Here is a 27,904-nt window from a genome sequence, read left to right on the forward strand (position 1 = left end):
AAAGGACCAAGTTTGCACTCGAATGTACTTTTTTTGTTTTGTATTGTTCAGTGGCCTTTGCATGTTCTACTACATCCTATTGGGACTAGCATTTCAGGCTTGTTAGGGAAAAATCATACAGTTAAATCTTAAATTGCTTAGTACAAAAAGTGGCAATTCAGAAGGGGAAAGAAAAAAGGATGTGAACGATGGGGAAAATCTACAAGTGAAACCTGGTAGTGGAATGTACTTTCCATTAACACTAAAAAAAATTTTTTGAGTCCTTACTCTGAACTAGACTCTGCTAGAGGTAAAGCTTACAAAAATGGTTAAGAACAGTTACTGCCTTTGAGGAACTTTCTGACTGCAGGAGGAGATTATAATCTAGTAACCTGGACTTTGAAGAACTGATTAGGGTTTACAGTGGTAAGTGCTCAGAGGAAGAGTGGTTCAAATAATCAGATCAATAGAGAAGGCAGAAAATGGTAGGAGCCCCCCAAAGTTAGATATGCAAATGGTCTTATTTTTTGTTAAGTAAAATATTCACTACTGAGATGTTTGAAAATGAGGACAAAAATGACTTCTTTCAGCTGTAATTTCCACGCCCCCCCCTTTTAAAGTTTTGAATCCATCCCTTAGGGGCCACACTTGAAGGTAGAACATTTTTTCCTATGTTATTAATATAGCCAGTATACAGTGGTGACCCATCGAACAGTGAAATAAATCCTAAACTCGTTTTAAAATAACAGAGAGCTTGGGTTTGAGTCACGCCTTTCCCACTACCCAGTTTTGTGATACTGGGCAAGTAACTTCTCAGAATGTCGCCTTTGCCGCCTTTAAGATTGTGATTTAGAAGCCCACCTCACGGGGGTTTGTGAGGATGATTTTAAATAACGCCTGTGAAAGCATTTGCTCCACTACATCTAGGGTGCGTTTGTTAACTTTGGGCTCTTTTCAGTCTCGCCATTTTGAGATCTGAGGCATCCCGATCCAAAGATCTTAAACGTCACCACAAATGCCTGACCTCCTCACTGCCACCCATGTCCCTCACGGTCGGGTGCAGCTTCGCGCTGACTGCATCTGCAGAGTCGGGTCTTGCAGTCGAAGTCACACACACACACTACACATACACACACACTTCTGACGGCCAGGAAGAAGGGACAGAAAACGCCGGTTTCGGCGCAAGGGGAAGCGAGGCGAGGGAGAGGAAGGCAAGAACCTCAAGACCGTTAAAAGCGCTGCTCTCCGCGCAGGCGCCCCGTCCACCTCGCGCCTCCCTTTCCACGGGGAGGGGGGCGGGCCGCGGCGTGCACACGTCAAGCGCACTGACGCTCGCTGGGCGTGCGCCGTGGGCTGGTGTCTGCAGTTTGCCGGGTTGACTCGCAGACCCCGCCTGGCAGGGAGGAGGCGGGGCTTTTGCCTGGCTAAGGTGGGCGCGCACACCACGGGCCCAGGCATAACTTTACGTTACCGGTTTTCGCGCTCTGTTTAAGTCATTTGGAAGTGTAGCCAACGGGACCGTTTTCTCGTTCCGTTTAGTAAAACATCTTCACTTTGGTTATACAAGCTTAGGTTTCAGGGCGGTGACTCTGTCATGCCGAACTCTCGGCCCAGGCCCCGCCGGGGTGCCCGGAGTGGCGCCGGGGCAGTCGGGCGCGACCGGCTGGTGTCGCGGTCCTTGCAGAGCGCAGAGCACTGCCTGAGCGCCCAGGACTTTGGCACCGCCTATGCCCACTACCTCCTCGTACTCAGCCTGGCGCCGGAGCTGAAAGACGACGTGAAGGTGAGGATGTCCCTTCTTTCACTTGCTGGCAGATCCTGTATTTTTCCATTGGGAGGGGTGGCTAAGGTTAATGGCTGGTGGTTGCTGTTAATATTTACTATTCATCCTTGACATGTCTTTTGTTCACACCCACAGCCAGCCCATCAAAAAAATCCTCTCTGCTCCATATTTGAAATGTATCCAAAATCGTAAGCATTTCTCACCACCTTCTCCTTTACTACCCCTGTTCAAGCCTCAGTCATCTGTCGGCTGTTGGTGTAGGCTCATAACTAGGCTTCCTCCGGCAACCTGTCTCAACACAGCCTGGGTGAGCATTTCATAACAAGTCAGACGATGCCACTTATCTGTTTCAAAACTTACACCTTACTCAGAATTCTAAAGGCCATATTGCAAATGAGGCCGAGGGTGATCTCCTCCTCCTATATCTAATTCTAGCATGCCCCTGCCTCAGCACCTTTGCACTTGTATGCAGAAGGAATGTCGTGGGTATCTGTAATTGAATAAAGTTGGGAATAAGCTACTATAAAGTAGTCATTTGATTGATGAGGCATTAATTTAAGCTTCAGTTACTGGATTGTGATCGTTCTATATGTAATAGATAAGTTTTTCCAAGTTATTTTGGAGTCGAAATTTATAAAAATTATTTAACTAAATTTTGTATTCCGTTTTCAGCCTCAAGCTACTTTGCTTTTTTTCACCTAGCGTTTCTCAACCTCAGCGCTGTTGACTTTTTGGATGGAATGATTCTTTGTTGTGGAGGGCTGTCCTGCGCCATTGTAGAATGTTTACCCGCATTGTTGATATCTATCCACTAGATGTCAGTAACCTCTAGATGGTTGTAGTTAACATAAACTTAGTGTAAATTTCTGGAGCAGCTGGTCCTAAGGAGGAGAAAGTGCTATGTTGAGATACAGTTTGTTCTCATAGGTAGGCAGCAGTAGAATAATGATTGATCAACCCAAGTGCTGTTTCTTTAATTCTTTGTTCCTAAGGTTCCTCCTTTCTGAAACAGTGACAGTATCTTTTTAAATAGATATTTAATGTGTATTAAAAGTATATCTAAACCCTGTATTTGAATGCCTCGTGTTCAGTAGGGTTCAGAAACTAGTTCTGTTTCCTGTAGAACAAAGTCCATATTCCTTCCTGTGGGCATTTGTGAAAGAGCCATTTCTTTAGTCTTATTTCCTACTACTCACTCTACTCCCTATGCCCACACTTCAGTCACACCAAGTTATAAATTCTCTTATCCATTTCATATCATCCGTACTTTTTTCTCCTGATACTTTAGGTCTTCCTCCATATCCTTTTTTCTTTAGTAAACTCCATCAAGATTCAGTTATAAGTCTCAACTCTTCTGTATAAATCTCTGAAGATGATGTAAACTGTGTTCATGATAAAACTGGAATGACTAAAGCCTTCCCTTTTTTCCACTGTGTTGTAGTATGGAGAATGGCTGGAGAGAAGTGAGATTGGAGCTAGGGTGACAGAGGGAATGCTGTTACTGTAGTCCAGAAAGTATTATAAGGGCCAGACTGTTGTAACAGTGGGTTGGAGAGGAGGTGACATAGTTAAAGATGTTGAGATGGAATTGACTGGGTTTGAAACTAATTGTATTGGAAGTTAAGGTAGCATTATAAGATGACTTAGTCATTTGAGGTTTGGTAGTACCTTAACCTTATATCCTGTGTGAGCGGAATATAATAGGTTCAGTTTAGAGAACCTATTTTTAGGTTCTCTAATTTCTAGTTTCTCTAATTTCTAGTTCTTTAATTTTTAAAGAACTGTATGTTAGATTTCTTTCTACAGGGCTTCTGTGAGGATAGGAATAGGATTTATGTTGCTCATTGCTGTATTTTAGCCCCAGTTCTTTGCATACTGATTGCTCAGGAAATATTTGAGTTGTGCTGAATTTGAGGTGGCTGAGGGTGCAGTCCCTTGTTGAGATGACTAATAGGAAGTCGTGTCTGTGTGTCTGAGATTCAGAAGAGAGGGTCTTGATTGGAGATGTAGATGTAGAACAGGTGATAGAGATGGATGAACAAAGAGAAGAAGGCAAAAACAACTTCTAAAACATAGAAGCCCACAAAAGAGAGGTAGGTGGAGAATCTGATATGATAGAGAGTTTAAAGTGCTCAGATTGTCTAATTCTGCATGTTATTGCCACATAAGTGGTAAAATTCATTTATGCGTTTGCTTATTTAGCAAACTGTGTACTAAAGCTAAACAAAATTTGAAGTGATCAGTCAAGAGTAATTACGTTCTGTTCTCTGTGGAATCATCAACCACTGTTGTATATTCTTCCATCATTTATATTATTGACTAAATTACTGTTTTCTCTTTTCCACAGGAAACTTTTCAGTATACACTGTTCAGATGGGCTGAAGAGCTCGATGCTCTCAATCGAACACAAGACTTACTTGGTTGTTATGAGCAGGCTTTGGAACTGTTTCCTGATGATGAAGTGATTTGCAATAGTATGGGGGAACACCTCTTCAGGTTTGTAGTGATTTCAGTGTTATTTGTTAAGAATTATTCTGTATCAGTCTTGATCATAGATAAATCACACAGTAATTTGAAAGGGAAAGTTTAATATAAAGAATTATTAACTGTGACAGGAGATCAGAGTAATGAAGGATTGGCTGGTAAAAAATAAAGAGAACTCAGAAGAATATAAGAATCACAAATATAACATGTAATAACAGAGCATTTTTTTATTACACCAACTTTTGTTTCATATAAGAAAACAATTGTGAATGTACCCATAAGAAATGACACAGATAAGGAAAAGTAATAAACATTATATAGAAAAAAGTCAAGATGCTCGGGAACGTATGATTATCGAAAGTGATCCAGATTGAATATTCTGATGTATTCTTCTCAGTTGATGAAAGTGTTTTTATTCCAGCATATAAAGGCAATTGATCTGCAATCAACATTTCTCTTATTTTAAATATAATTTATTGTCAAGTTAGCTAACATACAGTGTATACAGTGTGCTCTTGGTTTCAGAATTAGATTCCCATGATTCATCGCTTACATACAACACCCAGTGCTCATCCCAACAGGTGCCCTCCTCAGTGCCCATCACCCATTGCCTCCTTCCCCCCACCCCCGCCCCATCAATCCTCAGTTTGTTCTCTGTATTTAAGAGTCTCTTAGGGTTTTTCTCCCTCTTTGTTTGAAACTGTTTTTTCCCCCTTTCCTTCCCCCATGGTCTTCTGTTAAATTTCTCAAATTCTACATATGACTGAAAACATGTGATATCTGTCTTTCTCTGTCCGACTTACTAACAGAACAGTTTTAACATTAAATCATATACTACACAGCCACTGCCCCTAGGGCTAGGATATAATATTCAAGGAAGAGTTCCCTCCACCTGGCTAAGATTCAGACCTTGTTGGAGAGGACACAGCCATGGGTTGCAGGGTGGCAGTGAAGTCACTCTGATGCCTTGCCAAGGAACTTGTAATTCTGTTTTCTGGATCTTGCTGAAAACTTGCCATTGGAATTTCTGCCTGTTCTTCATAGAAACTGTGTAATTAGGAAAACTGATGAAAACCCAAAATTTTTGTATTGGATTTGTTTTAATAAATCTGGTGTCACTTCTTTGTACAAAGTAAAAGACTTCTTATTTACGAAATGCCATGGTAATGTCCTACTGTATATAGTAAGATAATTTTACATGTTCCAGCAGTTTCCTCTAGTATTACTGCTTTGTTCATCTTGTCATGTTAAGTTTTAGTCAATGAAAAGTTATACATAAGAAATGCCTTTATCATGGGGCGCCTGGGTGGCGCAGTCGGTTAAGCGTCCGACTTCAGCCAGGTCACGATCTCGCGGTCCTTGAGTTCGAGCCCCGCGTCAGGCTCTGGGCTGATGGCTCAGAGCCTGGAGCCTGTTTCCGATTCTGTGTCTCCCTCTCTCTCTGCCCCTCCCCCGTTCATGCTCTGTCTGTCTCTGTCCCAAAAATAAATAAATGTTGAAAAAAAAAATTTATATAAAAAAAAAAAAAGAAATGCCTTTATCAAAGTGTGTTAGTCTCAGAGAGGTAGCTGCTATATGGTTTAATAGTCTTAATCAACATGGCCTGGGAAGTGAAATAAGTACTCCTTTAAGAGATAAATATTTGATAGTTTCTAATTGTAGAGTATGATAATAACCGGGAAAATAAGGCAGATTGTCAACTGACGCTTGTTTGTTCACACTAACAGCTAACCTGATCCTGTTACATAGACTCCCATCTGTATTAATTAGCAACTACTTTTCCTTTAATTTTTTTTTTTTAACATTTATTCATTTTTGAAGGACAGAGAGAGACAAAGCATGAGCAGGGAAGGGGCAGAGAGAGGGAGACACAGAATCTGAAGCAGGTTCCAGGCTCTGAGCGGTCAGCACAGAGCCTGACGCAGGGCTCAAACTCATGAACTGTGAGATCATGACTTGAGTCGAAGTCGGACACTCAGTCAGTCACCCAGGTGCCCCAACTAATTTTCCTTTAAATGAAATTTAGTTTAAAAGATTTTTTTAAGTTTATTATTTTTTTTCAATTTATTTTGAGAGAGAGAGTCAGGAGGGGGATGGACAGAGACAGAGGGAGAGAGAGAATCCCAAGCAGGCTCTGTGCTGTCAGCACAGGGCTTGAGGTGGGGCTTGAACTCATAAACGGTGAGATCATGACCTGAGCTGAAACCAGGAGTCAGTTGCTTAACCGACTGAACCACCCAGGTGCCCCATTAATTTCAAAGTTTTTTTAGTTCTTCAGTCCATGAAAGAGGAGTTACTTTATGGGATTCAATTTATTTCCAGGTAATGCACATGTTATTATCATAACATCCTAGAACTTATCTTTAAGGATAAACTCAATTTAACAGAAAATTGGAGCTCTACACACTTTTGACAGATTTTAACTTGGTGACCTGTTGTTGCAGGATATTAGTCTGAGCAGTTACCAATTCGTGAGACAAAAAAAACAAAAAAAAAAAAAACAAAACCATGCTTGTTTGCTTTTAGGAGATAAAATTATGCAAAATTTCTAATTTAGACATTGAGATTTCATCAGTTGTGATAGTGTGAATGTGGCTTTTGCTGTATAGTTTATCTTTGTTCTCTACAACAGTAGCTCTTAGCTTTTGTCCTACTTTCCTCATCAAAGAGTGGATCACTCACTTCCCACTGAAAGAATCACTGCTCCAGGAGAAAAAGATTTCCAGAGTAAATGATAGCTTCCTTTCCTTTATTCCTTTTGTTTATTAAATGAAATTTGTGTCTGGAATGTCTCAACTTTACAACCTTATGTTAGTCCAGCAGCATCAGATTTAAACAAAACATTTAAGTTCCTAATTGGGAAGGTAATTTTTTTTTCTAGTTAAAAGAAAAGAGGTGGTTTCATAGTTTGTTGATACTGACACATTGTTGAGTCTATCAGTATGAGATATATTTTGAGTGTACCATACATTTTTCAGATTATCGTTACAGTTTAAGAAAACAATGATATATTAAGAATCAAACTTCAGGGAAGCATAAACCCCAAGAAATTATTAGGGGCAGGTGTGGCATTGATTCAGTAGATTGTTGATATTTAAAAACTTAAAATATCCATTGCTAGTTTTGTCTCTCACCAAGCAGTGATTACATACAATGTATTTTGTATTGTACTGTGTGCAATGTCCGTTGCAGATTAGGATAGCTCTGTCTAGCAGATACTAATCTTAAACGTTTTTATTTTAACCTAAAACATGAGTGCGTATCATTTGACATAGGGCCATTGCCCATGCAGTTTCCTGTTTGAAATTCCAGAATGTCTTTTTTTATGTAAATCATACATAGAATTAATAATCTGATTTGGTTTCTTTAAAATTGACAGAATGCTTAAAGGTTCTTCTGAAGAAGTATGAGTGTAAAAGGGTTTTACTAGCTCAGTTCTCTTCAGCTTGTGGACTACACACTTGTGCTGGTCCACAAATTATCAGTTAGTGATGGATAAGTATAGAAATTGAGAGGAAGTGTTTAGAAATGTATATAGCAGTTTGACATTGCTGTAATCCCAAGCATGTGATCATGAAACTCACTTCTTGAAAATAATGTGGACCAGTTTGGGTGAAATCTGATGTGTGAGTTGCATACTAATTACGTGCAGTGAGACTGTATTGGTCTACAAATATTAGATATTTAGAAAAGGGGAGATGAGTTCCTCACCACAGAATGTTTAAGAAGCACTTTTCTAGATAGTTTGGAAGTTTTCTCCCTTTTTATTGATGATTTGCTTACATAAACTTCAGTAGCAGCTTTTTGGGTGATTTGCCTCTGATGTTTTACAAAGCATTTACTAAGTGTCCTCAGAAACAGTGGCTCTCTTTTTGCAGTCATAATTTATTTAGTTTCTGTAATATTTAATTAAAATATGTAATTATAATAACAAATACAACTGGTGTAAACTGGTCTGACAGCAAATACAACCGACTCTTTTATTTTAAATTGTTTTTTAATGTTTATTTGCTTTTGAGAGAGAGAGAGAGAGAATGTGAGCGCAAGGGAGCGGAGAGGGATAGAGAGAGAGGGAGACACAGAATCTGAAGCAACCCCCAGGCTCTGAGCTGTCAGCACAGAGCCCAACGTGGGGCTAGAACTGACGGAGTGCAAGATCATGACCTGAGCCGAAGTCAGACACTTAACCTGAGCCACCCAGGTACCCCACAAACACAACCGACTCTTGATAATTCATTCAGTTGCTGAGAGAAAAGGTATGCAGGCACACCAGCGAGGAGCCTACTAGCTATAGACATTGATATGTTTTACACAGGGAATGGTTTTTAGAAAGCAATCGTGTTTTAGTGGGTTGGTTAAATTGAAGAGGACTATGAGAGCTTCTACTATACTTTAGTTACAATAGTAATTTATAGTCTGTCTCCTAGAATGCATAAATACAATAAGGGTTCAGAGAGGAAAGAAGTGATCAAGGATTGCAGTCCTTACAAAAGGAGATGGTGCTTGGGTTGAGTAGGATTTGGGGTACTGGAGAGGGATTCTTAGGCCAGATGAGTGCCATGGATAAAGGCACAGTAATTGCTATCATAATAATTGAATATTTTCTCTGTCATTTTTTACTATAGAATGGGCTTTAGAGATGAAGCAGCTGGGTATTTTCATAAAGCAGTGAAACTAAACCCAGATTTCAATGATGCAAAGGAGAATTTTTATCGTGTTGCAAACTGGTTGGTGGAACGCTGGCACTTTATCATGCTTAATGACACCAAACGGAATACAATTTATAATGCAGCAATCCAGGATGCAGTTTGTTTGGGGTCCAAGAGTGTTTTGGACATTGGAGCAGGAACTGGAATACTAAGGTTTGTCGTAATTGTGCTTTAATTATATACACATATACACCAAGGTAAATTAAAGCTTTTGCCAAATATGGAAAATTTAACAGTGGAATTGAAACAGAGTTTACTTTATATTTAATAATCTTATGATTATTCATGCAACTACTATTATTGTATTTTTTACTGTAACTTTAATTTATCAAGAACTGGACATAACTACTAAGGAGAATTTGAGGTTATGATTGAAATTTTGAATGCCTTTTTAGAGTACTTTTTGCATTAATATTTTGGTTGAATCTAGTTCTCTAAGTTAAAACCTATCGATATTTTTCATGCCAGTTGTATCTTCTTAAAAACATGAATGTCATGATTTATTGTATAGTTTGTTTCTATTTTGTTTTTTTAAAGATTTTATTTTTAAGTAATCTCTCCACCCAAGGTGGAACTCAAACTTACAACCCCGAGATCAAGGGTCACGTGCTCCATTGACTGAGCCAGTCAGGTGCCCCTGTATGATTTGTTTCTTAATAAGAATATTGGTTCATTTTGTTTTTTTAATGTTTATTTATTTTTGAGAGACAGAGAGACAGAGTGTAAGCAAGGGAGGGCCAGAGAGAGAGGGAGACACAGAATCCAAAGCAGCTCCAGGCTCTGAGCTGTCAGCACAGAGCCCGATGTGGGGCTCTAACCCATAGACTGTGAGATCATGACCTGAGTCAAAGTCAGATGTTCAATCAGCTGAGCCACCCAGGCACCCCTGGGTCATTTTTTAATGTGGAATGAATAATGGTTGTATTACAGAATAAAGAAAAACCCCATGTTTAACATTATAATTCCATTAAATTTGAAAAACCATAGTGGATTATTTTTTCTTGATGGGGCACCTTTTTCTTTGCAGCATGTTTGCTAAAAAAGCTGGAGCACACTCAGTATATGCTTGTGAGTTATCCAAGACCATGTATGAACTTGCCTGTGATGTAGTAGCAGCAAACAAGATGGAAGCAGGAATCAAACTCTTACATATGAAGTCACTTGACATAGAGATTCCAAAACACATTCCTGAAAGGTACTATATAATATATATCATTTTAGTTTTTATAATCCACTATTTTATTTAAAAAAATTAAGATATTCGCATTTATAGCTTCTAGCCCAAATAAAAATGCTAAAACCCTTATATTGTAAAGATAGCGATATAGGATCATTTAGCATAAGATAAATTTTCATAATGTCATATTCTTGATAAAAAATATTTAAAGATCTTGACAAAATTTTGCGCCAAGCGATTTAACAGATAAACTTGACCTTTAGCAAGTTACCTTACTTTTGTTAACTTCAATATTCTGTTTGTGAAAATGGATAATACTTCCTGTATGGTCAATAACTATTTAAAAGTTATAGTTAAAAATAATACGTGAGTAGATCAAGCTTGATGGACTTCTCACATTTTGTGTTATCCTTGGCTAAAATGAAAGCTTTGGAAGTGTCAGCTGTCCATGTATTTTGGCCTGGGTTCTTCAGATGCTTTGAATATTGTCTCATAAGTCTTGGCTTTTTAGTATGTCATCTTGCTTTGATCTATATCACAAGGCTGATGGCATTTTAGAGCTAGAATGGATTTATATATCATCTGGTCCAACACTATTTTAGAGACAGAGCTTTCTTTATGTAGCACTTGCTTTACTACCTCTCTTGGGTGGTCTGTCTTCTTAAGTTCAGCTTATATTGAAAGATGACTTTTTTATCATCTGTTGTCATTTGGACTATGATTTTTAAAAGGCTTCTTCGATATGTATAATAGTATTTTTGTATACATAATTCACTTTTTAATGGGCTCTACATTTGTTTGCATGAAAGAAGTCTTACTAGATTGTTGTGGCAGAAATCAGCAGTCTCCTGAATTATCTTAGTCTGCTTGTTGCCCTAACAAGATACCAGAGACTAGGTGGCTTAAACAACAGACTTTTATTTTCTCACAGTTCTGGAGGCTAGAAGTCTGTGATGAAGGGTGCTGGAAAATTTGATTTCTGGTGAGAGCTCCCTTCCTAGCTTGCAGACAGCTGTATTCCTTTCCTTTCCTTCTGTGCATGTGAAGAGACACAGAGAGTGCCTGTGTCTCTTCCGCTTTTATAAGAAAACCAGCCCTGTCACATTAGGGCCCCATCCTTATGACCTCATTTAACCTTAATTACCTCCTAAAGACCCTATCCTTAAATGTAGTCACATTGGGGGTTAGGGCTTCAGCATATGAATTTTGGTGGTCCATAATTCAGTCCATGGTATGAATCAGTTACTTTAATTTAACCTTCATTTCTCTCATAGATAGTGTGGTAGAAGGACCTACAGCTTTGAATTAGGAGATATGGATTCTAATACTGACTCTGTTATAATTTATTTTGGCCCTGAGCAAATCTAGAGACATCAAGATGTTGGACTAGATGATTGGGATACCTTCAACATTCTATATGTTTGCAGCCTTTAAATATTGAAAATTTTGTGGACTTGTGTAATACTGGCTTTAGGCCCTGTAGAGGATACCAAAGTTATTTCAGTCCTCAAGGTGTCCACAATCAAAAGAGGAAGATAAGGAATATTCATGAAGTTTTTCTTTATCTTCTAGCTATATAAATAAATGATACTGGGAATAAGTGCTAAAGAAGTTCAGAGAAGAGAGAAACTATTTTGGTATGTCTTTGAGTGAAATTTTCTAGAAAGAAAGAACAGTCAAAAGATCAGAGCTCTGTGGCTCTTCTGTGATAACTCGCAGGTAGTAGGTGAAGCAAAAGAAGCAACAAGAGACCTATGAATATATAAGAGGTAAACATGAGTAATGAAGGAAGAGAAGGATTTTGAGAGGGAGGCCTTCTCATATACATTATTTGTAGATTAAGGAAAATGAGACCTGAGAAAGAATCATCTTGATAAGTAAGGGAATTATTTATGACAATATTTTTATGGAGTGTTGACATCAAGGAGGGGACTGGCTATGAAGCACTCTTAAGGATTTAAGGAATGAAAGAAGAGCCTGAGGAGGTAGCAGGGTCAAGGGAAGGTTGTGCGTCTCTCCACCCCCAGAAGGTGTCAGTGGAGAACAGAGGAGCCTGAGGAACAGTAGAGTCAAGTTCCTTAGGATTTGTGGGTAGAAAATAAAAAATGAAATGTATTAGAAAATTTTATATATGGACTGTTTCTGTAATATACTCTTCCTTTCTTCTCTCAGCTTTGAAATCTTTACATAAATAGCATGATATTTTACTTACATATATCTTTAAAAAATCATTCTATAGAGTGTCCCTAGTTGTAACAGAAACTGTCGATGCAGGTTTATTTGGAGAAGGAATTGTGGAGAGTTTAATTCATGCATGGGAGCATTTACTTTTGCAGCCAAAGGTAAGCAGCATGAAAACACTTAAATTTGATTAAGAATTCATTATTTCAATAGGTATTTATCGAACCCCTTGTGTATTTGCAAAGCAGTATGACATACAGTAAAACCTTGGTTTGTGAGCATAATTCATTCCAGAAACATATTTGCAATCCAAAGCACTTGTATATCAAAGTGAATTTCCCCATAAGAAATAGTGGAAACCCAGATGAGTTGTCCCACAACACAAAAATATTCATACAAAAATGATTACGTTACTGTAGCATAATACAAAATAATAAAGAAAATACAAAATATAAAGAAAAATAACCTGCACTTACCTTCGAAAACCTTCATGGCTGGTGTGGGGGAGACGAGAGAGGAGCGTTATTGTGTAGGGTGCCTTTCATTGTCAGTAATGGTATCACTGCTATCTATTGGCTCAGTGGTATCTTTTTCTGCATGGGAGCCATTGTATATGCTCATACAGATGTTGACTACAGTATCAATAAACTCTTGTCGTATACTGTATTTAATGTAACTGGCAATAAGGCAACAGAGGAAAGGGTCTATATCTGTAGGCATCTTGACCTAGAATGAAGGAAAACATTCCTAAGCTTACTCTTGTGTAGAAAAGCAAAGGACTATCCATAGGTGCTTTATAAAGTGACAAAAAATACACTAGTGCCAGTTGTGGACACCTTCCAACGTTCTGAAAAATTACTGATTTCTGCCAAACACTGCGGCCTGAGACGGAGCACCTGAGCATGGGAGACGATCACCCATAATCCCGCAGAGAGAGAGAGCAAGAAGAACCATTGGCTTAGTTGTGATCATGTGATGTTCGGTGTCATGTACTACTTGTGTTACAAGACATTACTTATTTATCAGGTTAAAATTTATTAAAAATGTTTGCTCATCTTGTGGAACATTCACAGAACAACTTATATGCAATCCAAGGTTTTACTATACATCCTGTCAAGGTGTATACTTTGTAGGTGGAAAGAAATCCATGCAAAAACCACATTTAATCATATAACGTATGCTTGTGTACCCAAATGGGGTATTCAGGCAAAAACACTCCAGGAAGGAATTCATGGTAATTAAGCTTACATTGTGGACCGGCATTGTGGAATTCTTGAGTAGGGTTGAGAAAGGGAAGTGCTTTCAGTCTCACAGCCCTCACTGATTGGAGTTTGGCAAATTATCAAAAGGGATATTGGTAACTGGCTTTGTATATGTTTTACGTACCAATTGATTGGACAGGACCAACTCTTAAAATTGCCAACTTATGTTTTGCAATGAAATCCTCTAATGTGGCCCACAAATTGTCGATTTGGTTTTTGTAATAGGTAATGTGAATGAAAGGCTTTTAACAAGAATTTACTATTTACAGAAAATGATTTGAATTTAAAATACCTAATTAAAGTTTAAAAAGAAGGTTGTTTTTCAACTAGGTAATAATGATTTAAAAAAAAATTAGTGATTTTGGCTTCTCTGTTAGTCATACCCAGCAGTTTGTTGCTGTATACAGACTTCCTAGCTACCCTCCTTTTCCTATTTGTACTGATGAAAAAAATTAATGTATACACACACATACATATAGCAATGAAAGTAAAATAAGCTTAAAAAAAATAAAGTTAGTGTTAACATGGGATCCCATTCATTGTTTTTGATTTTTTTAAATACTGTGTTTTTATTCAAATATAATTAACATATATACAGTGTTATATTAGTTTCAGGTGTACAATATAATGATTCAGCAATTCTATACATTATTCAGCACTCATCGTAATAAGTGTAGTCTTAATCTCCTTCACCTGTTTCACCCATCCCCGCCCCCCCCCCCCCATTTATCCTCTGGCAACCACCAGTTTATTTTTTGTATTTAAGAGTGTTTTTTTGTCTCTTTTTTTGTTCTTTTGTTTTTTAAATTCCACATATGAGTGAAATCATACAGTATTTCTCTGACTTATTTCACTTAGCATTATATCCTCTAGACCCATCCATGTTGTTGCTAATGGCAAGATTTCGTTCTCTTTTATGGCTAATATTCCAATGTATGTGTACATATATATACATACATACATTATATATAAACACACACTGTATGTGTATATACATACATAAACTTCTTTATTTAGGTGTGATTGACATATAACATTACATTAATTTCAGGTATAGAATTAATGAATCAAAACTTGTATATATTATGAAATGATCATGAGTCTAGTTAACAAAAGAAACTTTTAATTACATTCTTTAAAAAGATTTCATTTTTAAGCAATCTTCTGCACCCAACATGGGGCTTGAACTCACAACTCTTGAGATCCAAGATTCACATGCTGTACTGACTGAGCTAGCCAGGTGCCCCACAAAAGAAACTTACTTTTTTTTAGAGAGAGAGTGCATAAGTGGGGGAGAGGGGCAGAGGGAGAGAGAGAGAGAGTCTTAAGAGAATCCCAAGACCCTGGGATCATGATCTGAGTCGAAATCAGGAGTTGGGGGCGCCTGGGTGGCGCAGTCGGTTAAGCGTCCGACTTCAGCCAGGTCACGATCTCGCGGTCCGGGAGTTCGAGCCCCGCGTCGGGCTCTGGGCTGGTGGCTCGGAGCCTGGAGCCTGTTTCCGATTCTGTGTCTCCCTCTCTGCCCCTCCCCCGTTCATGCTCTGTCTCTCTCTGTCTCAAAAATAAATAAAAAAAACGTTGAAAAGAAAAAAAAAATTAAAAAAAAAATAATAAAAAAAAAAAGAAATCAGGAGTTGGATGCTCAACCAACTGAATCATCCAGGCACCCCAAAAGAAGCTTTTTAAAGAAAAAGTTCCTTAACTTGTTTATCCTTACCCATTGCTTTTAAGGTTTTTTAAAAATTAATTTTCTTTCTCATAATCATGCACACATATTTTTGCATACATATAACTGAATATAATTTTTATTATTATATTTTTAGACCAGAGGTGAAAATGGTAATTGTGAAAAGTATGGGAAAGTTATACCAGCAAGTGCTGTTCTATATGGAATGGCAGTAGAATGTGCAGAAATAAGAAGACATCATAGGTAAGTGATTATTTAACTAGTAAATATTAGAAAACAGTAATTTTAAGGAGTAAACTGTACTTGAAAGGTTATTTAGGGAATATTTATTTGGATGAGAATTTGTAGTTTTGTGACCTTTAAATTCATGATGTTTATTCCAGTCTTAATTCCCTTTTTGCCTTTTTCTTTTATTTATTTAAATTTTTTTTAAAGTATTATTTTTTTAATTAGAGAGAGTGTGTGAATGTGGGAAGGGCAGAGGGAGAGAGAGAAAGAGAGAATTCCAAGTAGGCTCCACTCTCAGGATGGAGCATGAGTTGAGTTGGGGTTAATGCAGGGCTTGGTCCCATGACCCTGGGATTATGATCTGAGCTGAAATCAAGAGTCAGGCACTCAACCCACTGAGCCACCAGCTCCCCTTTCTTTCTTTCAGAGAAAGAATTAAAACCAGCTTTAGATTTTTTAGTGGAAAATTAATTTTGATACAACTTAGTATCTTTTTTTTAAGTTTGTTTATATTTAGAGAGAGGGAGAGAGAGAGAAAGCATGCAAGTGTGTGAACAGGGGAGGGGCGGAGAAAGAGAGGGAGAGAGAGAATCCCAAGCTGAGCCACCCATGCACCCCAAATTTAGTATCTTTTTGATGTGTGATAGATTCATATAGAAAAATATTAAGTTCAGACTGATTTCAGATGAAAGTGAAATAAAAATTTCTAGTGTGAAAATAATTTATTTTAATTTATTTCTCCTATTTCCCTCTTCTTAATAACTTTATTGATATTATAATGTTTTGTGGTTATGTAGAATGAAATTTTAGGAAGTTTCTGCTCTGGAAATTCTAAGATTTACTTGTCAAATATGACACAAGTGAAAATGTGATATTAAATATTTTTAGTCATAGAAGCCTCTTGGTTATTTTTTTTTCTTGAGCATTAAAAAATATTTTATCTTGCTAAAATACTGATCCTTATTTTATTAGGACTTTTTAAGGAGGCCCCCTTCCTATAACTTAATAGTAGTAAACGTAACATATAATTATTTTAAGAAATAGTGATGAGTAAAAGAAGAAAATAAAAATAATCCTAAACTCCTCACCATTAGATAAATACTGTTCATCTTTATTGTATATTCTTCCTTATTCTCTATGCATGTTACGGGGTGATAAGTAAAAACATTTAGTGGTTGGTAGGGCATAGAGCATCAGCCAAACAGTGGCCTTAATTAGCAGATTGGCTGAATTAGTGTGCCTGGTTGAATGTCAGCTCTGTAAGTAAATGTGTATGTGTGTATAAATTTAATTTTGTTTCAAAAATATCAATAAATATATATGCTTTTTCTTTGTGAGCCTCTTCATGTTAATAGATATGCTGCATGATTTTTTATTTATTTTTTTTAATTTTTTTTTTCAACGTTTATTTATTTTTTGGGACAGAGAGAGACAGAGCATGAACGGGGGAAGGGCAGAGAGAGAGGGAGACACAGAATGGGAAACAGGCTCCAGGCTCTGAGCCATCAGCCCAGAGCCCGACGCGGGGCTCGAACTCCCGGACCGCGAGATCGTGACCTGGCTGAAGTCGGACGCTTAACCGGCTGTGCCACCCAGGCGCCCCTGTATGATTTTTTAAAACCAATTTCTTATTGGGATGCTTGGGTGGTTCAATTGGTTAAGCATCCAGCTCTTGATTTCGGCTTGGCTCATGGTCTCACAGTTTGTGAGATCAAGCCCCACATCGGGCTCTGCACTGACAATGCCAAGCCAGCTTGGGTTTCTCTCTTCCCTCTCTCTCTGCCCCCCCCCCCCCCCCCCCCCCCCAGGAATAAATGAGCGTTAGATCATGACCTGAGCCAAAATCACGAGTTAGATGCTTAACTGATTGAGCCACCCAGGCATCCTGTGGTATGGTTTTTTTTTTTTTTTAAGTTTATTTATTTATTTTGAGAGAGAGAGGGAGAGAAAGAGGGAGCGAGAGAGAGAGAGAGAGAGAGAGAGAGAGAGAGAGTGCACACACACACACACCTGAGCAGGGGGGAGCAGAGAGAGAGAGGGAGAGAGAATCCAATCCGGCTCTGTGCTGTAAGCTCAGAGCCTGACAGCCTGACTCAGGGCTTGGACCCATCAACCATGTGATCATGAGTTTTGATAAGTTTATATTCATGTATTTTATAAGAAATTAAAAGGAAGTTGTCATATCCTTTTTGTTTCTGTAGCACTTCTGAGTTATTAAAATCATTGATAGTTTCATTCATCTTTTGAGAGTATAATAAAATATTTTCTAGAAGTACACAATTCAACCTCAACCCTGTAAGGGTAGATAGACCAATAAATGAATACCTCTGAGATGAGAGAAGATTGGAGTTTTGTTTTTGTTTTTGTTTTTGTTTTTTTGAGAGAGAGAGAAAGAGCAAGAGTGAGCCTGTGCAGGCAGGGGAGGGGGAGAGGGAGAGGAGAAAGGGAGAGAGAGAAACTCAAGCAGGCCCCATGCTCAGCTCAGAGCCTGATGCAGGGCTCAATCTCACGACCTTGACCTGAGCTGAAATCAAGAGTTGGATGCTTAACCAAGTGAGCCACTGGGCTCCTCTGGAGTCTTTCTTTTTCATAAAATTGTGCTGCTAAATGCTCATGAAGTGTTCTTTTCAGTGTAAACTTTTATCAACATCAGAACATTGTTATAGCAAGTGCATAAACCATAAATTTATGGTGTGATGAATTTTCATGAAGTTGATGCACTTGTGTAACTAATGCTCAGATCAAGGTTCAGAACCTTACCACCACCCCACAAAGTCCCTAGGTAGAAACCCGCTATCCTGACTTCTGACACCATAGCTGCTATCCTGACTTCTGACATCATAGATTATTTTGCTTGTTTTGAATTTTGTACAAGTGGGGTCATATAGAATGGTTTTTTTGTGCCTGGCCTTTTTTCAGTATCCATATCCACTGGTGTGTAGCTTGTTCATTCTCATTGATGTACGGTATGCCACTGTACAAATATACCAAGACATTTGCCCATTTTACTGTTGATGGATATTTACATTATATCCAGTTCTTTGATTATTAGAAGTAGTACAATTATAAACATTCTTGGACAGTCTTTTTGTGATTGTATACATGAATTTCTGTTGGCTGTATTCCCAGAAGTAGAAGAGCCACATACCTTCAGGTTCCTATATTAAGAATGAATCTAGAATGGGTATGTTCAGCTTGAGTAGGTACTAAGAAAAGTCTTCCAAAGTGGTCTTACTAATTTTAAACCCCTACCAATAGTGTATTAGACTTCTAGTGTAGATCCTAGTGTGTCTTCACCAACACTTGTTACTGACATTTCCCTTTTCCCCATTCTGGTGGTTGTGTAGTCTGTTAACTTCATTTCCCTGGTGACTAGTGACATTGAGCAACTTTTTGTATGCTTTTTGGCCATTTAGATATGCTCTTTTGTGAACTAAGTCTTTTGCCCATTTTTGTTTTTCTTTTATTTGTAGAAACTTAAAAATATATTTTGGATACGAGCCCTTTGTTGAATAGGTGTATTATAAATTGCTTCTACTCAATGTGCCTTTTTACTTTCTTAAAGCTGAGTATTTTTTAATGAACAGAGTTCTTAATTGTAATGTAGATCTATTTTTCATTTGTTTTCCTTTATAGTTAGTGATTGTGTATGTATTGTGTTTAAGAAACCTTTGCCAATAGTTTTTATGTCATTTTTGTTTATTTTTTCTCGACTCAATTCTAAAAACAAAAAAAAACAAAAAAACCCACCCCATCTTTCTCCCTTCCACTTCTCATTTTCCCTCTTACCAGGGTGTGTACTAAGGATGTTGCTGGGATCTGTTTACCAACAAATGTGAAATTTCAGAGTCCAGCTTGTTCTTCTGTGGATACTGAAGAGACAGTGGAACCATATACAACTGAAAAGATGAGTCGAGTTCCTGGGGGATATTTGGCTTTGACAGAGTGCTTTGAAATTATGACAGTAGATTTCAACAATCTTCAGGTAAAAAAAAAAGTTACAATTTTGAGCATTAAATTTCATTCATTGTTTAAAGTACTACATAGAACAGTCTTATTTTATGAGTTTGCATGGGATTCTGTTTACTATATGTAAGGAAAATGATTAAATGGTAACCAGTATTTTCTCCTGAAATTATTTACTTTAAATACATAGGAAGAAAATTCCTAAAGTTTGTTGGGAATGTATAATGTGCCGGGTGCTTTCACATGTGTTCTTAGATTGCTTTTACAACAGTGTTGCAATATAGTTATCCTTGGGCTGTACAGATGAGAGAACTTTTGTTTACATTCATTTTCCTCAGATTATGCAGGTGTGAATGCAAGAGTTATAACCTAGAGCTTTCTGACTTTTCTCAATGTTGTACTGCCGTTTTAAGTTAACAGTATTCCTTGAAATGAACAGTAATCCAGATCTCTAGATTGTATGTGTATTAGGGCGAGCACCCATATCAGTTTGCCCAGAAATGAGAGATTCCCAAGGCGCGGGACTTTCCTTTTTAAAACTAGAACAGTCTTGGGGCACCTGGGTGGCTCAGTTGGTTGAGGGTCCGACTTCGGTTCGGGTCATGATCTCGCAGTCCCTGGGTTTGGGCCCCACTTCGGGCTCTGTGCTGACAGCTCAGAGCCTGGAGCCTGCTTCAGATTCTGTGCCTCCCTCTCTCTCTGCCCCTCCCCTGCTCGTGCTGTGTCTCACTCTGTCTCTCTCTCAAAAATAAATAAATATTAAGAAAAATAAAAAAAAAAACTAGAACAGTCTTGAGCAAACCAGGACAAGTTGATGGCCCTAAGTGTCTGTGTGTGTGTATCGGTGGGTGGTGGGAGGCTGTGCTACACAAAGGAAGTGCCTAAGGAAATGAAAAAAGGTCACATGGAGTCCTCTGAAGGTCTTTAAGGCAGATTAGATGAAACCTGCGTGAGCACAGAACACTTTGTGAAGGTCATTTTAGCCTAAGATCTTTATAATTTAATACATTTAATATAATTTAATCCCCTATTAGTTGTTACTAGATTTTTCTTGAGGTGGTTTGGAGCTACATTAACACTTTGACATTGATTACTGAGACTGAGCTTCAAGATCATTTCTTTTCTGATACAACTGTACAGTAGGGATCAACATGATTTTAGTTGCTAAATACCCCAAAGCTGTCCTTATTTTGAGATTTTCTTACGTTAATTTTTCTTTGCCACAGTTAAATTTCAAGTAAAATCTGCTTGTTTTAACACTTTCAAGTAATACAGAAGAATAGAAGAAAAAGTATATGTCTTCCTTTTTAATTTATTTTATTATTTTTTAAGCTTTATTTATTTATTTTTGAGAGAGAGTACACACATGCATGCTGCTGGGGGAGGGACAGAGAAAGAGAATCCCAAGCAGCTCAGAGCTCCAGGATGAGCGTCCAAAATCAGGAGTGTGACACTTAACCAACTGAGCACCCCAGGCACCCCTTCCTTTTTTTAAATCTAGGTCCTACTTTCTCAGGTCACCAATTTGAAGTATATCTTTTCAGACTTGCTTTTCTGTTTTTCTACACACACACACACACACACACACACACACACACACTCATGTGCTCATGTTTTCAAAAACAATCCCTATTTCTTTGCCATTCACTTCCTTCGTTCAACAGTATATCCTGGATTTGTCTCTACATCAGTATTATGTATGTGCCTCATTTTATTTTTAATGTTTATTTTTGAGGGAGAGAAAAAGCGCACACACGCTTGTGCACAGCGGGGGAGGGACAGAGACAGAAGGGGACAAGGATCCAAAGCAGACTCTGTGCTGGCAGCACAGAGCCCTATGCGGAGCTCTAACTTGTGAACTGTGAGATCATGACCTGAGCTAAAGTCATATGCTCAACTGACTGAGCCACCCACTCACTCTGCCTCATTGCTTTTAATAGTTCCACCGTATTCCACTGTGGTAGATTGGAGCTTCTCATTTAGTATGCCTGAAATGGCTATAGGTGTGTTAAGATACTGATTCCCCCAGTGATGCTGGGCAGATCTGAGAACTTACAGAAATGGAAAGAGATGTAATAGTAGGGCATGTATATATTGCATATATAAACTGCTTTCATTCCTTTTACGTTTTTGTCAGGAATTAAAAAGTCTTGCAACTAAAAAATCTGGTAAAATTGGTATTCCTGTGATTAAAGAAGGCATACTAGATGCTATTGTGGTTTGGTTTGTACTCCAGCTTGATGATGAACACAGTTTATCCACAAGTCCTAGTGAGGAAACATGTTGGGAACAGGCTGTCTACCCCGTACATGACCTTGCAGGTATAACTTGTCTAATTTTTGTTTGTTTGTTTGTTTGTTTAGTCTTGTTGCTTTAATCTTCTAAGCATTTCAATCAGGGTAAGAAAATTTACTTTGAATATGAAGTTTCCAGTTGAGGGAGATTGGTTAAGTTTTTCAGAACTTTCTTTTTTAAAAAGTAGTTTTAAATAGTTAATATATATAGTTAAGAAAGAGAATAAAACATAATTGCTGCATACCATTCAACAATGTCTATTGTTAAATCATTTCTTCAGCTCTGATTACTCTGGTTATCAGCAGATAATAGAATGCTAGTCCATTTTTTATAGAACATGGTAGAAAAGTACTAGTGCAGGAGTGCTTCCTGCTTTTAGGATCTGATGGCATTTGTGGAGCCACGAGTCATGGAAATGCACACACACACATATAAACAACATTTTACAGTTTTAGAGGGCTCATAAATTCATGGACTTCCTTAGAGAAGTTCTATGTTAAAGATTTTTTTCTGTAGAAATTTTTTTTGCCAGCAATTTGATGGGTTTTAGTGTAGTTCACGTAAGTTGTATTACATAGAAAAATTATACCTGTTTTAAACTGGGAGGTAATAAGTTTCTATTTCTGTTTAGTCTCCTAGTCAAGGATTTAATTTGGCAAGACCATTAAGTCATGGGATGAGTATAGTGTTGTGGCTAGTATGGTGTTTTTGGAGTCAGTCAGGTAGATTTGGGATTCAAGTCTTAGCACTGCTACTGACTCTCTGGCTAGCCTTGCTGGTTATGTCTCAGAACTGTTATTATGTGATGTATAAAAATGGGATGCTGCCTACTTGGTAGGATTGTTGTAGGGATTATCAGTGATAATGGATGTAAAATGCCTATCATAGCAACTGGCACTCAGTAAGTGGCATTTTTTCTTTATTTGTTTTATTTTTAAAACTATAATTCCAGTATAATTAACATATCATGTTACATTAGTTTCAGATCATCAATGTGATAATTCAGCAATTCTCTATTCAAGCTCATCATAAATACACTCTTTTTTTAATGCTTATTTATTTTGAGAGAGATTTTGTATGCATGTGCATGCATGTGAGTAGGGGAGGGGAGGAGAGAGAGGGAGAGGGAATCCCAAGCAGGCTCCACGATGTTAGTGCAGAGCCTGATGGAGGGCATGATCTTAGAAACCATGAGTTCATGACCTGAGCCAAGATCAAGAGTCAGATGCTCAATGCACCGAGCCATCCAGGCACCCCATCATAAATATATTCTTAATTCTCACCTCCTATTTCACCCATCCATCCACCTCCCTCCCCTCTGGTAACCATAAGTTTGTTTACTGTAGTTAAGAGTCTGTTTTTTGGGTTGTCTCTTTTTTTTTCTTTGTTTATTTTGTTTTTTAAATTCCACGTATGAATGAAATCATGTGGTATTTGTCTGTCTCTGACTGACTTATTTCAGTAGATCCATCCATATTGTTGCAAATGGCAAGATTTCATTCCTTTTTATGGCCGAGTAATATTCTATTGTATGTATATATCACATCTTTTTTTTTCTAAGTTTTTATTTAAGTTCCAGTTAACATACAATGTAATTATAGTTTCAAGTGTATGCTATAGTGATTCAACACCTCTATACATCACCTGGTGCTCATCATACCAAGTGTATTCCTTAATCCCCATCACCTATTTAACCCATCCCCCAGCCCACCTCTCTTCTATACCACATTTCTTTATCCATTTATCTATCAGTGTTCTCTTGGGCTGCTTCCATACCTTGACTATTGTAAATAATGCTGCTATAAACATAAGGGTGTGTGTATCCCTTTGAATTAGTGTTTTCGTGTTCTTTGAATAAATACCCAGCAGGGGTAATTACATTTTTAATTTATTGAGGAACCTCCATGCTATTTTCCACACTATTCCCACCCACAGTGCACATCTTTGCCAACACTTGTTTCTTGTGTTTTTGATTTTAGCCATTCTGACAGGTGTGAGGTTATATCTCACTGTGGTTTTGATTTGCATTTCCCTGATGATTAGTGATGTTGCACATCTTTTCATGTGTTATTTTGTTTATTCTAACTTTCTTATAGTAACTTAGATGGGCTTTAAAAATTTTAATCCTTCTTAGGGAAAGGACATTTTAAATGTGTAAACAAAAGAATAATTTGTATTTTCAACCATCTCTAAATGCTGATAAGAAGAAATTGTGATTATATGTGCACATTTTAAAGTTTTACCAAGTTTGAAAGTTCATGGATAAGACCATGATACACTCTTTATTGTAGGACTTAGTCCTTCCTTATATTATCAAATTCCTAAACATGAAAGAATGTTTAAATATAAACAGAAATATTACTGACAAGGTTCTATTGAATGCTGCCTTGTTCTTTTTGGAAATTGCTGTTAGAGAAAAGAATGCCCCTTTAAGCTAAAGTGAGATTTGGTATTGATCCCTGACTTTTATTTATCTTTGTTATTCGCTTCACTACTGAAGAGGATTGGGAGTCTCCTGTACCCCTTTCCCCACTCCATAATATGGGGACATGATATCTAGTGATTGCAGTAAAGGCACTATAAAACTAATAGTTGGGGTCCAATAATGGAGCTCTTGAGTCTATTATGCCATTAGTTAATTGAATCTTCAAACTTAAGTTTTTCACTAAGTAAAGCTGTAGGGATTTTTCCTAGTTATTTTTGTAGGACATGAATAAATTAATTCACTTAATTCTATTAAATCAATAGATGTAATCTTTCCTGTAGTGATTTCAAAATGAGGGGAGAGTGGAAGTATTTGTATGATTCTTAGACTTATAAATATATTAATTACAATTTTTCTTTCTTTCTTACTGTTTTATGGAGACTACTGGATAAAATCTGGGGACCAGGTGATGATGGAAGTGTCTTGTCAAGATTGTTACTTAAGAATTCAGAATATCAGTGTTTTCAGTTCAGAACATGAAATGGATGTTGGAAAAGATTTTAGCAAGGATAAAGACTTGTTATCCTTAGGAAGTGAAGCTGAACTCTGTAGTGCCCTGGCTAACCTTCAGACCAGCAAACCAGATGCTATGGAGCAGACATGTATATTGGAATCCACAGAAATTGCTTTGCTTAATAACAACCTCTATCATGAAAGCTTTAAAATGGCAATGAGAAAAGTGTTGTCTTCATTGACTCCAGAGAAACTGTGTCAGGCCATGGATACTCACTGCCAGAATAATGAGATGAGCTGTGGAAGTGGACAGAGTAATTCAGAAGAGAGCATCCCTGAACCATTCTATGTGTTAGATGTTTCCGAAGGCTTCTCCATTCTGCCCATAATTGCTGGCACACTTGGGCAGGTTAAACCTTACAGTTCTGTGGAGAAAGACCAACATCGTATAACTCTGGACCTCATATCTGAAGCCAATCACTTTCCTAAAGAAACACTTGAGTTTTGGCTGAGACACGTGGAAGATGAATCTGCTGTGTTGCAAAGGCCAAAATCAGACAAGTTGTGGAGTATAATTATACTGGATGTCATTGAGCCATCTGGGCTCATTCAGCAGGAAATAATGGAAAAAGCTGCAATATCCAGGTAAAACACAAAATGCAACTTTTGTATTTTGAGCTTAAATTAATATAAATTGGTTTAGTTCTTCAGTGGCATAACTGTACAGATGAGTTATGATCATAGTATGTTCTAAGCATTGCTTTTCAGGACATGTGACTTTATGCCTTTCTCTTTGTGTGCATGTCATTACTCGTTGTTTTTGGTCTAAAGGAATCCCTGCTCTGTAGGTGTGAAGAAGAGAGCCTGCTTTGAGATTGGACTGTCTATGTATGATATAGAGAATTAAGTAGAGATCTATAAGAACAGATAAGACATTTAGGGTAAATAAGGAAAAATCAAATCACATCTTAATGAGACGTATCTTTAAGAGATACATAATACACAGTTGATGATATGTTGGGAGAGCAGGGTGCTTCTTTAAAAAAAAATTTTTTTTTTAATGTTTATTTTGAGAGAGTGTGTGTGTGCATAAGTGGGGGAGAGGCAGAGAAAGAGGGAGAGGGAATCCCGAGCAGGCTTCACACTGTCAACACAGAACCTGACTCAGGGCTCAGTCTCACAAACAGTGAGATCATGACCTGAGCAGGTATCAAGAATCAGATGCTCATCCAACTGAGCCACCCAGGTGCCCTGAGCAGAGTGCTTCTTATGAACAATCCCAGTCCTCTTAGGTCTTAAAATCTTTATTTTATAGTACAGTTATCTCCCTAAGAGATTTTCCCTTCAGTGTTGTTGCTGGAGGCAAACTTGACCCTAATATTTAATACTGAAAGCAAATTTGGCTAAGCTTCAAAGTCCTTTGGTCATGCTGCTCAGATCTGAAAAGATGGCAATATTTAACATTTGGGGATCCAAATTTGAGTAAAATGAATGTTAACAGATTTTGAATTTTGTGGTATATATATGGGTTGTTTTGTAGTATAGGAAAAGCGGTGGGAATACAGACCAGATTGCAATAGCAAAGGCAGATTATCTATTGAAGAAAAAAACATTTGACAAAACCTGGAAAAAGTGTTTGATTCTATGGGTAATTATATTTTAGGTTCTATATACATTTTCTTTTGTTAACCAAACTCTTCTTATGGAGTAACAAATAAAAATCACCACCTTTTTTTTTTCTTCAAAACAGTTTTGTACGTATCACAAATTATGGGGATACAGAGATTTGACACAAATACATACATACATGCACATAAAATTTTAAGCAGATATACTCGATAGTTTAGAACGTGGTGCTTAACCGACTTTTTAAAAATTTTTTAACATTTATTTATTTTTGAGACAGAGGAGACAGAGCATGAAGTGGGGGAGGGTCAGAGAGAGGGAGACACAGAATCTGAAACAGGCTCCAGGCTCTGAGCTGTCAGCACAGAGCCCGACGCGGGGCTTGAACTCACTGACCGCAAGATCATGACCTGAGCCAACGTCGGCTGTTTAACCCACTGAGCCACCGAGACGCCCCAGAACATGGTGCTTAAAGGGTTCAGAGCTAGTCTCACATTTGTTAATGAATTCCTGAAGTAGTGAAATTTTCTTTTTTTTAAAAAAAAATTTTTTTTTTTAACGTTTTATTTATTTTTGAGACAGAGAGAGACAGAGCATGAACGGGGCAGGGGCAGAGAGAGAGGGAGACACAGAATTGGAAGCAGGCTCCAGGCTCCGAGCCATCAGCCCAGATCCCAACGCGGGGCTCGAACTCACGGACCGTGAGATCGTGACCTGAGCTGAAGTCGGACGCTTAACCGACTGAGCCACCCAGGCACCCCTAGTGAAATTTTCTATAAATCACAATATAGACTCTCATCCTCAGTTTTCCTCATCTGTAAAATGAAGGATATTGCATTAGCCACCTTGGAAGGAATTTCAGCTCTATGAATTTTTAACACAAATGAAGTTTGACTTATTTAGAAAGACACTTTACCTAATGGTTTATTTTATCTTCAGTTTTAATTCTTTTTCAATTTTTTTTTATTGTGGTAAAATGCACATAACATAAAATTTACCATCTTAACTATCTTTAAATGTACAGTTTGGTGATATTAAATATTTTCATAATGTTATGCAACCATCATCACCTTCAATTATCCCCATAACTCTTTTCATCTTGTAAAACTGAAACCTTATGCACATTAAACAATAACTCCCCATTCCATCCTCTCCCCAGCAGCTAACAATCATGATTCTAGTCTCTGCTTCTATGAGTTTGAGTACTCTTATGACCTCATATGACTGGAACCATACTATATTTATATTTTTGTTACTGTCTTTATTTCACTTGGAATAATGTCCTCCAGGGTCATCCATGTTGTAGCATGTGTCAGAACTTTTTTTTTTTTTAAGGCTGAATCATATTGCATTGTATGTATATATTACATTTTGCTTATTCATTCATTGATGGACACTTGAGTTACTGCCACCTTTTAGCTATTGTGAATAACAATAATAATGAACATGAGAATGCAAATATCTTTCAGACCCTGCTTGAAATTCTTTTGGGTATATACCCAGAAGTGGAATTGCTGGATCATATGGTAATTCTAGTTTTAATTTTTTGAGCAACTGCTATACTGCTTTCCACAGTTGATGTACAGTTT

The 27,904-nt window shown here is 37.7% G+C and overlaps 1 protein-coding gene across 4 annotated transcripts in view; it reads left to right on the plus strand.

The window, feature by feature from the left end:
• Positions 1-27,904, plus strand: part of PRMT9 (protein arginine methyltransferase 9) — a 100,640-nt gene that overhangs the window by 60,544 nt on the left and 12,192 nt on the right. The window contains exons 1-9 of one of the 4 annotated variants that reach the window (XM_040472717.1): positions 1,338-1,762; positions 4,110-4,258; positions 8,872-9,108; positions 9,983-10,150; positions 12,372-12,474; positions 15,399-15,505; positions 19,283-19,475; positions 21,594-21,777; positions 24,617-25,334. In XM_040472717.1, coding sequence (XP_040328651.1) covers positions 1,574-1,762; positions 4,110-4,258; positions 8,872-9,108; positions 9,983-10,150; positions 12,372-12,474; positions 15,399-15,505; positions 19,283-19,475; positions 21,594-21,777; positions 24,617-25,334 — 2,048 coding nt within the window. In that variant the 5' untranslated portion in view covers positions 1,338-1,573. Of the gene's footprint in view, positions 1-1,337; positions 1,763-2,572; positions 2,690-4,109; positions 4,259-8,871; positions 9,109-9,982; positions 10,151-12,371; positions 12,475-15,398; positions 15,506-19,282; positions 19,476-21,593; positions 21,778-24,616; positions 25,335-27,904 lie in introns of those variants that run through there. The other 3 variants (XM_040472729.1, XM_040472722.1, XM_040472738.1) reach the window with 3 other exon arrangements.

The sequence above is a fragment of the Herpailurus yagouaroundi genome, unplaced genomic scaffold, assembly GCF_014898765.1.
Source record: "Herpailurus yagouaroundi ecotype Mexico unplaced genomic scaffold, PumYag 28, whole genome shotgun sequence".
Taxonomy (NCBI): Eukaryota; Metazoa; Chordata; class Mammalia; order Carnivora; family Felidae; genus Herpailurus; species Herpailurus yagouaroundi.